Source organism: Peromyscus californicus, unplaced genomic scaffold (assembly GCF_007827085.1).
Source record: "Peromyscus californicus insignis strain IS unplaced genomic scaffold, ASM782708v3 Scaffold_11__1_contigs__length_118956290, whole genome shotgun sequence".
Classification (NCBI taxonomy): Eukaryota; Metazoa; Chordata; class Mammalia; order Rodentia; family Cricetidae; genus Peromyscus; species Peromyscus californicus.
Window position 1 is genome coordinate 103,028,595 of NW_026294402.1, and position 15,168 is coordinate 103,043,762.

At 42.9% G+C, this 15,168-nt stretch overlaps 1 protein-coding gene across 15 annotated transcripts in view; it reads right to left on the reverse strand.

Moving 5' to 3' along the window:
- Dag1 (dystroglycan 1) overlaps window positions 1–15,168 on the reverse strand; it is a 66,957-nt gene that overhangs the window by 20,649 nt on the left and 31,140 nt on the right. For all 15 annotated transcript variants that reach the window (XM_052720831.1, XM_052720746.1, XM_052720816.1 and 12 more), the window contains one exon: window positions 306–702. In XM_052720831.1, coding sequence (XP_052576791.1) covers window positions 306–590 — 285 coding nt within the window. In that variant the 5' untranslated portion in view covers window positions 591–702. The remainder of the gene's footprint in view (window positions 1–305; window positions 703–15,168) is intronic.

The window sequence follows — 15,168 nt, forward strand, 5'->3', positions numbered from 1 at the left end:
ACATGCAGGCAAAACAGACACATAAAATTTTTAAAAAGAAAAAAAAAAAGCGCTACTGGGCAAGTTTCCAAGCATAGGCCTTAAGAGACTGAGAGTTCCAGGTGGGAGTGATGGCCCAGTGAGTCTGACAGCTGCTTTTAACCTCTGCAGGCACCAGGCATACATGTGGTACTCACACATGCATGTGAGCACTTAAGCCAGCCCCATCTCAATAAATAAATAAAATACAACAAGAAAGGAAAAGACATCAAAGCAAAAATGGAAGACGGACTCTTCCTCACTCTTGTTTTCATATGCAGTCTCACCTTGATCACTTCTCCGCTGGAGGCAATTAAATCTGTTGGAATGCTCACTCGAAATGAGCGCCCAACAACAGCCGTGCCATCGGGAATGCCAACCACAGTGGGAACAGTCTCATGGAAGTCTGAGAGTACTGAGTGCATGGATGCCTCAAGCTGGTTCTTCCAGTCCCTCACAGCCTCTGAGGGTTCGCTGGGCCAGTGGGACTGAGCCATAGCCACAGAGAGTAGGAGAAGAAAGGTCCTTCCCCAGAGGGGGTGCAGGAGCCAGATGCCTGCAGACATCCTCATCCCAGGGTGGTGTTTGCTCAAGCCAACAGTCGCTAAGGAGGGAAGCCAACGATGCCGTCCCAGGTTGGGTCCTCACCCTCTGCACACTCGCTCCATCCCAGAGCACCCAAACCTGAAAAAGAAAAAGAACAGATTCAGACGGCAGCAATGCTGCTGATTTCAAGACTGCACACTTACAAGTGTTCTGCTGAAGGAGAAGCCGCTTCCTCCTGGGCTCTTCAGCAACATGCAGCTACTTCACTGAAATGACTGGTTTATTAAGTGTAAAATAACGTTGAAGTTTGAAATTTTATATAAAAATAAAATGTAAAACACCTCATTAATAATTTAAAGGGATTGATACATATTGAAACCACAGAATGTTGAATCATATACATTATTAAGTCAAATGAATTAATATAAAAATCTACAAAGTACAAATTACTGAAATTAATTTCATTTGTTTATTTTGTTGTGGGAGAAGAAAAAAATTAAATTTCTAAAGACATTTGGTTCCCATTATCTGTCTGCTAAGTAGCACTGCTCTTCAGGACTTTCCTCCAGGTTGACAGTAAATAAAGTAAGCTGAGAACAAACACATGCCCAATGTGGACACTCCACAAGACAGCTGACCTAGGCTCTCCAACACCAACATCCCGAAGGGCCACTGCCCGGGTTCAGAGACAGTTACTATATGCTATGTGCATCCTGACTGAATTCCAGAATAACTTCAAAAAATAGACCAAAAACAACAACAACAAACCACAAACAAACAAACAAATACCCAAAGCTGAACTGGAGAATTTGCATATTGGCTGAAGATTAGCTTTACTGTTATTCTGTAGGTGACAAGATGATGATGGTGTGGCTCCATAAAGAGTCATCCTAAATCCTAAATCTTCTGAGTAGTATTTGGAAGTGTTTATGGATGAAATGTCACAAAGATTCTTTACTCACTTTGAAGTGCTTCAAGGGAGAAAAATGTTCACCTGTATTTATAGAGATGAGCCATGTAACAAATTAAAGGCACAGTGAGTTCTAGAAGATACAAAGTTAGTTTGGAGCCTGGCGGTGCTGGCGCACGCCTTTAATCCCAGCACTCGGGAGGCAGAGGCAGATAGATCTCTGTGAGTTTGAGGCCAGCCTGGTCTACAGAGCGAGATCCAGGACAGCCAGGGCTATCTATCAAAAAAAAAAAAAAAAAACTGTCTCAAAAAACAAAAATCCAACAGTTTTGAAAAGATAAACACTTAGTATCTACAAAAAGTAATGTAGCAAGTGTCAACTCTCAAATCCCAAAAATTACCCACAGGACTTGTTTACTGAGTGCCTATCTGCAGCCCTGTGCCAGTGAACAAAACTTCCTGGTCTTTCTTCCCCTCCATTCCTAGTAGTCACACTGAAAACCTGTATGCTGTCCTTCTCACCTTCCTTAGAGGCTTCAGTAGCTTAGGACCTACTTTCTCCGAGCTAGCAGTCACACAGATGACATCTTGTGGGGCCTGGTGGGTGCTCTCAGGTGACCACAGACGTGAGCAATTTCCCACTAGAGACAAAGAGTAACACCTGCTGCTAACACCATGCTGGGGGTGGTCTATCCATGCATGCTCCTGTGTGTGCAGGTGTGTGCGGCACTTTTTAACCTAGGTAATGCACAGTCAATAAACAAACTTGTTATGGAAAACAAGGCCACTGACGAGGTACACTGAAGGCAAGGCAAGTGGGGCTTCTGCTAGTTTAAATTTTGCTATTAATTTCTGATCCTACACCTTTTAGCTGAAATTAAAGAGGTATCAAGTCCAACCCCCTGCCCTCAAATGAAACAAAGCTGGGAGTCATATCCAGTTAAACATAAAGCTAGGATGTTTAAGGATGTTAGACAATGGACTAGAACCAGAGAATCTCAAACAAACTTGCAAGGCACCAGGACAAGCAATCATCTAAGCAAACAACCAAAGTTAAGTTCCTCCCTCAGTTCTCTATACACACAAGATAAACAAATACGCTGGGGGTGGGGGTGGGGGTGGTGGTGGTGGTGGTGGTGGTGGTGGTGGTGGTGGTGGTGGTGCACGCCTTTAATCCCAGCACTCGGGAGGCAGAGCCAGGAGGATCTCTGTGAGTTCGAAGCTAGCCTGGGCTACAAAGTGAGTTCCAGGACAGGCTCCAAAGCTACACAGAGAAACCCTGTCTCGAAAAAACCAAAAAAAAAAAAAAAAAAAAAAAAAAAAAGATAAACAAATACAATGTAAAAGGAATGACTTAAGAACCTTTAGAACACAGTAAAACACCATGGAAGGACTTCATTTAAAAAGACATTAGACTGCATAAAACATTTTAAAGGACAATTAACTGGGACTCCTCCATGAAGAGCACTTGTTCTTGCAGGGGTCCTGAATTTGGTTCCCAGCACCCACTTCCAACCATCCATAACTTCCATTCCAGGGAATCTGACACCCGCTTCAGGCCTTCACGACATACCAGGCATACACATGGTGTACATACATACATACATACATGCAGGCAAACATCCATACACATAAATCCTTTTGTTTGTTTGTTTTGTTTTGAGACAGAGTTTCTCTGTGTAGCCCTGGCTGTCCTGGAACTGCTCTGTAGTCCAGGCTGGACTTGAACTCAAGAAATCCACATGCCTTTGTCTCACAAGTGCTGGGACTAAAAGTATGTGCCACCCCACCCCATCCCAACCCCCACACAACCCAAATACCCAGGCTTACATAAATCTTTTTTTTTTTTTTTTAAAGATAATTAATTGGATCTCTGGGGAAATGAAGTAGACATTGTTTTCCCCAATACTTCCCACAAAATACAATTAAGAATCCTGTATGTTACATGTAAAGTCAATGAGTCTAACAAGTGAACAAAGGGCAAAATCAGTTACAGAACTCAGGATCCCCAGAGTGGTGGGAGCCCTTGAGTTTTCTTCCGCCCTGTGTATTTTTTCCTGACAGTGGAACTCAAACAGTCAGAAGCTTTGGGGTTTGGGATTTTTCCTTCCTTTGGTCCTTCCAGGAGTCGGACACAGGCTTTGCACATTCCTGGCACGTGTTTCACTGCTGAGCCATTCCGCAGCCCAGCAACACTAGAACCAGGCCTGGACCACCAAACTCAACTTTTCTTTTTCTTAATTTTTCTTTTCACCTTTATTCATTTTATTTTATTTTATTGAGATAGGGTTTCTCTATGAAGCCCTGACTTTCCTAGAAACAACTATGTAGATCAATCTGGCTAGCCCAGAACTCACAGAGCTTCTCCTGTTTCTGCCTCCTGAGTGCTGGGATTTAAGGACTGCACCACCACACCCAGCTGATTTATTTTATATGTATGAGTGGTTTGCCAACATGTATGCCCTTCCTTGAAGGTCAGAAAAGGACTTCAGATCCCCTGGAGCTGGACTTATGGATAACTGTGAGCTGCCAAGAGCTGCAAGTGCTTTAAATTACTAGTCCCTCCAAATTTTTTTAAATCATAAAAATATGGAAGAATATGTGGTGTTGACAAACCTGGAATGCAGATACTCAGGTATGTGTGACATTAGTCTGGTTTCTACTGGTTCGTATGATGATACAAACTAAATCTTCAGTTGGGTGTGGTGGTGCACTCCTTAAATCCCAGCACTCAGCAGGCAGGAAAGGAAAGAGAACAGGCACAAGTTCAAGCCCAGCAAATCTGCCAGTGCTATGCAGCAAGACTCTCAAAGAACAAAGCAAGGGCCAGTGAGATGCCTCAGTGAGTAAAGATTCATGTCACCAAGCCTAATAACCTGAGTTCTGTCACCAAGCCTAATAACCTGAGTTCAACCCCCAGATCCCCTATGCTAGGAGAGAACTGATACACACACACACACACACACACACACACACACACACACACACACACACCGAACATGCAGTGAGGTGAGGGATTAATTACTTAATTAAAAAACATAGGCTAGGCATAGTGGCACAGGCCTATCCCAGCACTGAGAAGGGGAGCCGGAGGACTATCCTTGACTATACAGGGAGTTGGAGGCCAGTTTTGTTTATTACCTTTGGCCTTGAATCTCCCATTTTTGTGTGAGTATTGGGAAAATTTTGAAATGGTAACTAAAACCCAAAACCCAAATCTCAACATCTGGATCTTCTGGCCTATTTATTCCACCTTCCTTATCATCCTATCTCTCTGTCCACTTTCTTCCTTTGTGTCCCACTCTCCTGCCCTAACCCTGCCCCAGTTGCTGGGCTGGGTATGCTGGCTCAGCAGTAAAGTTCTTGTCTAGTATTCGCAAAGCCTGTGCTCAACTCCTGGAAGCACCCAGGGGAAAACTCAGGATTGGGCGTGCACCTAGTGGGTAAGTGGGGAGGAGAGAAGCCTTCTTATTTTTATTTTTCCAACTTTTCTCTTTAATTTAGTTCATTTACTTTTCCATCTATTAAGTCCAATTGATCTTTTACTTTCCTAATCTGATTCTCAATTTTAAATTCTTTTAATTTGAAAAGAGCACTGCTTATAATTCACACCCTTCCCCACTAAAAGCATAAGCTCAGTCTACTTACTATCTGTGGTCCCATGACGACATGGGGTGTGTGTTTCACAGGCATGACTAAGTGCTCTGCATTTAGCAGTCAGGCAATGTCCAGGGCACAACTCCAACTACTATGTGCTGATTTTCCATGCTCTAGGGAGAAAAGATAGTCTCTGCAACTTGGAAAAAATCAGCCTGTGTATCTCTGATGCTGGCTTTCTATAAGCAAGGGTCATGCCTGCCTGCACTTGACACCTCCTAGATTATAGCTACCTATCTAACGAGACAGGGTTTCTGCATAACAGTCCTGGCTGTCCTGGAACTCACTTGATAGACCAGGCTGGCCTCAAACTCACAGAGATCTATCTGTTTCTGCCTCCCAAGTGCTGAGATTAAAGGTATGTGCCACCACCACCAGGCAATTCTTTTTTTTTTTTTTTTTTAATATTTCTTTATTGAGGAGAGGGTATATGCCACAGCATGCATATGGAAGTCAGAAGACAACTTTTTAGAGTCTCCTTCTATCATGTGGGTCCCAGGATTCAAGATTAGTCAGATTGACACCAAGTGCCTTTACCCATCAAACCATCTTACTATCTCTAGAAAAAAAATGTATACATTCCTCAAACGCTCACTCTTAGTCACTACAGAGATCCTCTCCCTTCCTGCAGGGATCAAAGCCCAAGGATCAGTAAACATCAACCACTGTCAGACAGAGCCTGGTGGCTAGACTCTGTTAGGAGAAGGATGCTCAGTGTTCGTGGCAAGGCCCCACTGTTAACACTTCATCTGTATTTCTACCTTCTGTGACACCAGTACTCAAGGACGCCTGAGAAGGTATCTCAACTGAACTCACCATTGTCTCTAGACGCCAGAAACTTTCAAAGCTCTCCTACTAAGAGATGAGTGGTGGAAACAGCGATGCAGCGCAGCACACACAGAAATCTGAGCTCTCAGGGCTGCCCCTATGCTAGTGAAATCCAGCTCCACAAAAACAGGTCCTGTCAGAGCCTTGACAAAAGGCCCTGGCTCTCTGAACACATGTCAATCAGCCATGGTACACATGGTACACAGGCATAGTAAAACACAAGTTTGCATGGCAGCAGTCTTAGACACTCCCCACCCCCAGAGACCAGAGGAACTTTAAAGGTAATGGAAGAACTGGAAAAGCCAGATATGGGTGGCATAGGCCTAAAATCCAACAGTGGAGAAGCTGAGACATGAGGATTTCAAATTTGAGGCCAGCTTGGGCAACCTTATGAGTTCAAGGCCAGCAGGGCTACAACAGGGAAACTTTGCACTCAAAATGCTGAAGAAAGAAAGATATGTATTGGAGGTTTGGGTGAGTGGTACACACCTGAATTCCACTACTCACAAGGCCAGATTGAACTACAAAAAAGTGTTGGTCCCTACAGAACCTGGAGAAGACAAAGCCTTCTGTGACAGCAGAGTGAGAGCAGCCCCTCAAGCTGCTCACAACTGCCCTAAGAGCTGCAGTAACTGGGAAGAGCCCATGACAATCAAGATACCCATCCCACCACGCTGCTGGCGCACATCCAGCATCTAACAGCACAATGAGGCCGCATTTCCACTTGGAGGAACATGTAAAGGAGACCTCCACCAAACTCCTGGAAAGTGAGTCTCAAATGATGAAAAAACAGTCTAGAGCAGTCTATCAGACACCTTTAATCTAAAGATGAGACATTCCAAAATGGGCAGAAGTTAAATATACCTACAAGATAACCCAAAATATCAAAAACTGCCTTGAAAGTAGGTATTATACACCAGTCGTTGAGGATACATGGGGAATCGAAACCACCACATAGTGGCTGGCAAGGACTCCAGTCAGCTGAAAGAAATGGAGGAAAAAGTCCTTCTGGCCCTTCCTATCACTGATAGAGCTCTACTTAGATATGACTGAAGCATGTCATCTGATGGGAGGGAAAGGCAGATGCCAGCGAGGCACCAAGCCCTCAGGACCACGCTCCACTACTGTCCAGACAGCTTTAAGTGCCCAAGCAGTAGAAAGCCTTACTCCAGCAGAATCCAGGCCCGGGGAGAAAGGTAGTTCTGGCCGGCTCTGCTGCCTCCCATGTGTAATGAGTGCCCTGTGCTCACAGGAGCCCAGTTAGTAAGTGCTTTCTACTCAAGTGAATTCAATACATAAATGCACATATGGTATACTCAGTTCACAATAATCAAAACTCTGTGAATAAAACTTTTACCTACTTTAATCTAAAAACTCTTAAAAGAACAGCAATTAGTTTTTTTTTTTTTGCTTTTTTTTTTGTTGTTGTTTGTTTGTTTTTTTGTTTTTTTTCGAGACAGGGTTTCTCTGTGTAGCTTTGTGCCTTTCCTGGAACTCACTTGGTAGCCCAGGCTGGCCTCGAACTCACAGAGATCCGCCTGGCTCTGCCTCCCGAGTGCTGGGATTAAAGGCATGCGCCACCACCACCCAGCTAGTTTTTAATTTCTAAGAATAAAGTTGTGAGATTCAACTCATTAACCAAACACAATGTGGCAAAGGCAGCCAATTCTGTCAACTCCCAGGAGCTTCTGCTCTTCAACAGGTATGCTACCTTAAAACAGTACTTTAGCTGTCAGACTGCTACTATTCACCCTTATAATTAAAACATTGGCCGGGCGGTGGTGGCGCACGCCTTCAATCCCAGCACTCGGGAGGCAGAGCCAGGCAGATCTCTGTGAGTTCGAGGCCAGCCTGGGCTACCAAGTGAGTTCCAGGAAAGGCGCAAAGCTACACAGAGAAACCCTGTCTCGAAAAAACAAAAACAAACAAACAAAAAAAAAAAATTTGAAGGAAAATGGGATTTTTTTAAAAAACACGATTAAAAGAATGAAGTCCTGAGTCCCTGGTTTTTGTTTGGTTTGTTTTTGGGTTTTTTGGGGGGTGTTTGTTTGGTTGGTTGGTTTTGGTTTTTCCAAGAGACGGTTTTTCTTTGTAGCACTGTCTGTCCTGGAACTTGTTCTGTAGACCAGGCTGACCTCGAACTCACAGAGATCTGCCTGCCTCTGCCTCCTAGATGCTGGGATTAAAGGCATGTACCACTACCACTGGGCCCTAAGTCCCTGTTTTAAATGGTCTTGGGAAAAGTACAAAGCAGAAATCTTAATTAAACCATCACTTTAGGCTACACTTAACAAGAAGGCTTTTTTGGTCCACATATTCCAAAGTTAAAATTCAGTATTGTGAGTTTAACATTAACTAACACAAAACCTCTGGAAAGTTAACTGGTTTAAAGCAGTTCAACCTACAGGGCCAACAGGGTATCTAAACACAATAAAAAGCAATAGCGTGAAATTGTTTATTTGGTCTCCCGATATGAAAAAGACAGGCGATTTTCAGCTCCGAGTTTTAAAAAGGTCTTTTGTACTCTGTGACATCAGATAAAGAAGGTCACTGAGAGAATTTAGTCTCACCTTAAAACTACTCTTGGCTCAGGAAGCAGATGGGGTTTCTCTGCCATGGGCACCTGGCATGTTTGTGATAAGAGACGATTACAAGCACCAGGGAAGAACATCCAGGCTCAATCAATCAGACGCAGCCAGGGTCACATAAACAGACACTAAAAGGTAAGACTAGTGGGAGAGAAAATTGCCACCTCTGAGCAGTAAGTACCGAATCTATCTTGTCTACCAACAAGGAAAGCTACTTTAAAAGCTTCTGTCATTTAGAGAATTTCTTGTAAATCTTCACTTATCTCAGGTACCAAAGAAAGCTACAGTGGGCAGTGATTTCTGCTGATGGTGGCTTGTTTTCTTTTCAATAATCACAGAAAGGAAGCAAAGACTTCAACCTGTATATAAATACACACAGGTACAAACGTGTCCTGAAGAATGGGGAAAAGATACAGTTCAAAGTCCAGAACTAAACAGCTATTCTCCACTAGACCATGGTCTGTAATCCAGGCTGATTTTTAACACCTTGTGTGAGAGGCTTACTGAATACTCCACTAAACTCCATATGCTGTGGTTAAATATTACTCACTACTAAGTGGTAACACTTAAAAACTATTCACATGATGAATTTTATGGCATGGATTTTTGTCCTTTCTTTCCCGTTATGTTGTTTGGGAGGTATCACGTCCAGGGTATCATGTCCAGGTTGCACTCACTATCTAGTGGGTGCTGGTCTTGAACTCCTGATTCTCCTGTCCCCACAGCATGTACTGCGCCTGGCTGCTTCTTTCTTTCTTCTTCTTCCCTCCTCCACCCTCCTTTTTTAACAATTAAGGTTTGTTTTTAACTCCTGCCCACAATCTCAACATTTAGGAGGCTAACGCAGGGGCTAAGAAATGATGGCTAGCCTCAACTATATATAGTGAGATCCTGTCTCCAAAATAAATTTTCTGTTTTGTTTTAGAGCCAGGCCTATAATACTAGCTACTCAAGAGGCTGAGGCAGGAAGAATACAATGTCAAGGCCTGCCTGGGCAACTTAGTAAGATCCAACTTCAGGATTATTAGTAAATAAATAAAACATGAACGACTGGAAATATAACTCAGTGGCAGAACATTTATCTAGCATATGTGAGGCCCTAAATTCAATCCCCAGTATACTCCACTTCCCCAACCAAAAAAAAAAAAAACACAGAAAAGAAAAGAAAGGGAAACAATTATATCAATAAGCTCAGGACTAGAGGACATGCTTACCATGGAACAAAGGTCTTGGGTTTAATGCCAAGCATTACACACACAATGTTTTTAAAAAGTAAGATGGGGCTAGAGAGATGACTCAGCAGTTAAGAGCACTGACTGCTCTTCCAGAGAGCCCGAGTTCAATTCTCAGCAACCACATGGTGGCTCACAACCATCTAAATGGGATGAGATGCCCTTTTCTGTCATGCAGGCATATATGCAAATAGAGCACTCATATACATAAATAAATAAATATTTTTAAAAAGAGGTTAAATGGTGGCTTTTGCTGTTAAACAAAAAAAGAAAAGAAAAGCTGGGGCTGGACAGATAGCTTAGTGCAGTGGGTTTGGATCCCAAACAGTTTAAAGCCCCTGCAACTTCAACTCACCTCTAACCTCTGCTTGCATGTACATTCATATGCGTGTGCGCGCGCACGCGCACACACACACACACAATTTTTAAAAAAAGAGAAAAATTTATGCAACAGCTGGAGCATACATAGCTCACTGGAAAAATTGCTTGTTTAGCATATAAAAGGCCCTGTGCCAAATCCACAGCACTACACAGGTAACCAGAAAACATCGAGTGCTTGATCCCAGCACTGGGAAGGCAGTGGTGGAGGCAGCAGGAACACACAGCGAGCTCAAGGTCAACCAAGGATACATAGCAAGGCCCTGTCTCAGGAAAATCAAACAGAACATTCCTCAGAATCACACCATTTAGACTTTAGAAAAAACACCACAAGGAAGCTTTAGGAGCTCATTCATGATGACAATATCCAGTCTTTTAACTGTCAATGCCTAAACGGGTCACTAAGGATAGAAAAGGTTCAAATGAGCCCAAAGACAAAAGCTAAGACTAATCATCCATTTGGCTGAAGCAGGTAGAACAGGGGGTGGGGTGGGGGTGGGGGAAGAGGTGAGAAGTGGGTGGCCAGACTATCTAGGGGAATGAACCCTCAAACTCATGTGACATCCAAGAATCCAATTAAAGCAAACTACAATCATCTTAAGACAACATAACAATTAACACTTTAGCACACATTTACTGACTACTTATCCTGTAGGGCAGGTGTGAGGCTTCAATTACTCAGCAGTCTTTCTAAATTTCATACACTATTCAATTAAGATTTTATATGCATTACCAAATCACAAAACACAAGTAGTAATCCATTTAACTAGGCAATCACAGCCTCATAACATGTTCTAGGGCATGTCTATGATAGTGGCCATATAAAACTACAATGAAGCTAAAAAATTCCTAAAGCCCAATCACAATACAATGCACTATTCGAATGTTTGTGGTGACCCTGGTATAAAACCTACTAGGCTGGTAGTCAAACAACAGTAGAACACATACAATTACGTATAGTACAGTATGTTTAATAGTAATAACTTACTGGCTTATGAATTTACTATACTTTTCAATATTAAGAATTTACTCCTAGCCGGGCGGTGGTGGCACAAGCCTTTAACCCTAGCACTCGAGAGGCAGAGCCAGGTGTGGATCTCTGTGAGTTGGAGGCCAGACTGGTCTACAGAGTGAGATCCAGAACAGGCACCAAAACTACACAGAGAAACCCTGTCTCAAAAAAAAAAAAAAAAAAAAAAAAAGAAAAAGAAAAAGAAAAAAGGAATTTACTCCTACTTTCGAATAAGAAAAGTGGAATTAGGGTATAGCTCTTAGGTAGAGCATTTGCTTAGCATGCACAAGGCAAAGGTTCAAAGCCCTATTTGGAGAGCTGGAGAGATGGCTCAGTGGTTAAGGGTACTGGCTGCTCTTCCAGAGGTCCTAAGTTCAATTCCTGGCAACCACATGGTGGGTCACAACCATCTATAACAAGATCTGATGCCCTCTTCTGACCTGCAGACATACATGCAGGCAGAACACTGTATACATAATTAAAATAAATATTTAAAAAACAAACAAACAAACAAAGCCCTACTTGGAAGGGGGAAGTTAACTGTAAAACAAAACAGCCTTGCTGGAGATCCTTCAGGCAGCATCCCCAAAGGAAGCAGACAGCAGCAGGAGTGTTGGTGCCTCTGAAGACCTCAGGGGGATGGGTGGGCCCAGGCTACTAAGCATGCTCATATCTTTGCTGTCTGTTTGCTAAACAAGTGGGGTTGGGTGTTTGGTCTGTTGGTCCTCCCAAATGCTGGGAATAAAGGCATGAACCACAACTCCTGTCAGTTTTTAACGGGAAAAAAAAAAACTGGGTTGTTTTTTGTTTTTTTGTTGTTGTTGTTTTGCATGCCTTTAATCCCAGCACTCAGAAGGCAGAAGCAGATGGATCTCTGTGAGTCTGAGGCCAGCCTGGTCTACATAGTGAGTTCCAGGCCACCCAAAGTTATATGGTAAGACCCTGGAGAGAGAGAAAGACAGACAGACAGAGACAGAGACAGAGACAGACACAGACACAGAGAGATATCACAAGTTCAAGGCCTGCCTGGGCTACAGAATCTGTTCTATCTAGCCTGGGCACCTGTGAAAGACCCCATACCAAAATAATACTTTGAACTGGATAGAGAGAGTACCTAGCATAGGTGGATAGAGTACCTAGCATAGGTGGATAGAGTACCTAGCATAGGTGGATAGAGTACCTAGCATAGGTGGATAGAGAGAGTACCTAGCATAGGTGGATAGAGTACCTAGCATAGGTGGATAGAGTACCTAGCATAGGTGGCTCTAGATTCAACTCTTTTGACAGGTTTCTCTGTGTAGCTTTGGAGTCTGTCCTGGAACTCACTCTGTAGACCAGGCTGGCCTCGAACTCACAGAGATCTTCCTGCCTCTGCCTCCTGAGTGCTGTGATTAAAGGCATGCACCACCTCTGCACAGCTAGATTCAACTCTTAAAGCAAAGAAATCACATTTAGCCATACAAATGTGCAAATGATTTGTGATCTAACCCGTGTGTCAAAAAGCCTGAACAGTTTATAGTTTTAGTATGCTAAGATTATTGAAGAAAAAATTTAAAGCTTTTATTACTATTACTATTCTGTGTATAATCTATATATTAATACACTCATGTAGGTCAGAGAACAGTTTTAAGTTAGTTCCCTCATTCCTTTTATATATGGGCTTTGGGAATCAAACTCAGGTCACAGCCTTGCACAACAAGCACTTTACCAGATGCCAGACCCTGAAAGAAAAAAAATTTTTGAGTTAGGGTGTCTCTACAAAGCCCAAGCTAGCCTGGAACTCAGAGATCTGCCTGTCTCTGCCTCTTGAGTACTAGAATTAAAGACATGAGCCACCATGTCCAGCCTCTTGAAGAAATTTTAAAAATAAATAAATTTAAGTGTAATTTGAATGGGTGGTATGTGTCTATATCCCAACACTAGGAGGGTTAAGACAGAGGATCAGGGGTTCAAGGCCAGCTTGGGCTGCACTATGAGAATCTATCTCAAATAATAAAACCATAAACAAATTTAGTATAACCTAAAGACATAGTGTTCATGAAGCCAACAATGATCTATAGTAAAGACCTAGGACTTCACATTCCCTCACCACGCATTCAGGTTCACCCAGACAGTTTCCTGCAAGCAGCTCTGCTAATGCTCAGTGCCCATATACCATATGGCAGTACCTTTTTTTTTTTTTTTTTTGTAATCTTGTATGTATTGTTTCTACTGTGACTCTTTTCCATTTAGATATATTTGAATACAGAAAAGTCACTGTGTACAATAGTCCATATTATTCATTACAGTCACGTCTCTGTAAGATTGCGGTCAGAAAGCACTAAGCCATACTCTAAAACTAGATAAAAATTTATTACCTAGGTTTTCAGTATGATATTCATATTAAAATTGTCTATCACATTCTCAGAATATACCCTCATCATGAAACAATGTATGATCATACTTTTCTAAGTAGGTGCTTACTAGAAACTAAAAGTTGCCTTCTAGCTTTCCAAACTCCATCCAAGTATAGTAACCCCCACCTCAACTCAATACTAAGATACAGAGTAGCGCTACCCTGAGCACAAGATCACCAATGTTGGTTGAGAGTCAAGGTTGGGACCATGAGAGCTGCCCTGAGAAAAATGGAGAAAGAAGAAGCCCACTGCAATAGGGTGGCCACATTGGCTGCTCTCTCCCCAACAGTACACACACTAGGCGGGGAACTCATCATGTCTGCAAAGGGAAAGGGCTTCCATTCCAGTCCATTCCTCAAATGAATTTACCATGCAGAACGGCAATGACCACTTGATTTCATTTTCAAGTTAAAAAGCTAAGCTTCCTGGGTTTTTTCCCATTGAAATACAAGATTAAAAAGTCCACCACTCTAAATGTAGCTTAACCTGGCTTCAACGAACAGAATTTAGAAAACTTTTCTGGCTGTTGGCTTTTCTGACCTAACTGGCTAATCACATAGACCTGAAAAAATAAAATGTCAGCATGGCCCATCACTCCCAAATCACTGCCCCATTCTTCCTCCACATACCAACACATACTCCCATGGATCATTAACTGAAATCTTTGACCCTGCCAGTAGCCCTGATCCAAGGCTGGGACATCAAGTCAATGCCTCAGCATCAAAAGAGGATGTCACAGACCCTGTGTGTACACCTGCTCTAACTCACAGTACCAAGTGTTTAAACAAATACTTCAACTATCAATGCTTAAAGTTGTGGCAATCGCTTCAGCTACCTTCTTTTTTTAAACACATTCTTGAAGCTTGACAATCATGAGCATTTTTTTCACGCCAGAAACAGCCAGATCAACACACCTTGTTTATAAACCAACCAGACAAAACTAGCACCCACTGTCTCTGCCCAGGGAATTTCCTGCTAGAATTCCTCCCCACCCACAAATAGTTTTGTCTAACTTGCTCTTTTACTTGCTTCAGGCTTACCACAGCCGCAATTTCTGAAAAATCACTAACTTTTCTATATTAAGTTCATACTTCCAAAAGGCAGAACAAAACAGCCAGAGACAGTCTTATAGACTCTTGGGAACCCTGTTCTGCAAAACTGTCACTACGACTAGGTAAGAAAATGGTGGTCAGGCCAATGCCAAATAGGAAGACAGAGACACCTGCCATATCTGGCCTCAAAATCAGGCTAGCCTAGAGAAGTACCCAAAAGCACAGTTTCCAGTAAACTGCAGAAGACAAAGGTTCCCAGGTCAGGTCCCACCAGCTCTCAAACCGCTAGTTTTCCCCAGTAGAAGATGCTATGTAGCTTATCAGGAACCAGCAATAGCACAGACCTACAGAAGTGCCCAGTAGAGCCGGGCTTTGGTGGCGCACGCCTTTAATCCCAGCACTCGGGAGGCAGAGGCAGGAGGATCTCTGTGAGTTCAAGGCCAGCCTGGACTACAGAGTGAGTTCTAAGACAGGTGCAAAGCTACACAGAGAAACCTTGTCTGGGGGGGGGGGCAGCATAGGCACCTCTATACCAAGCAAGACCCAGAACA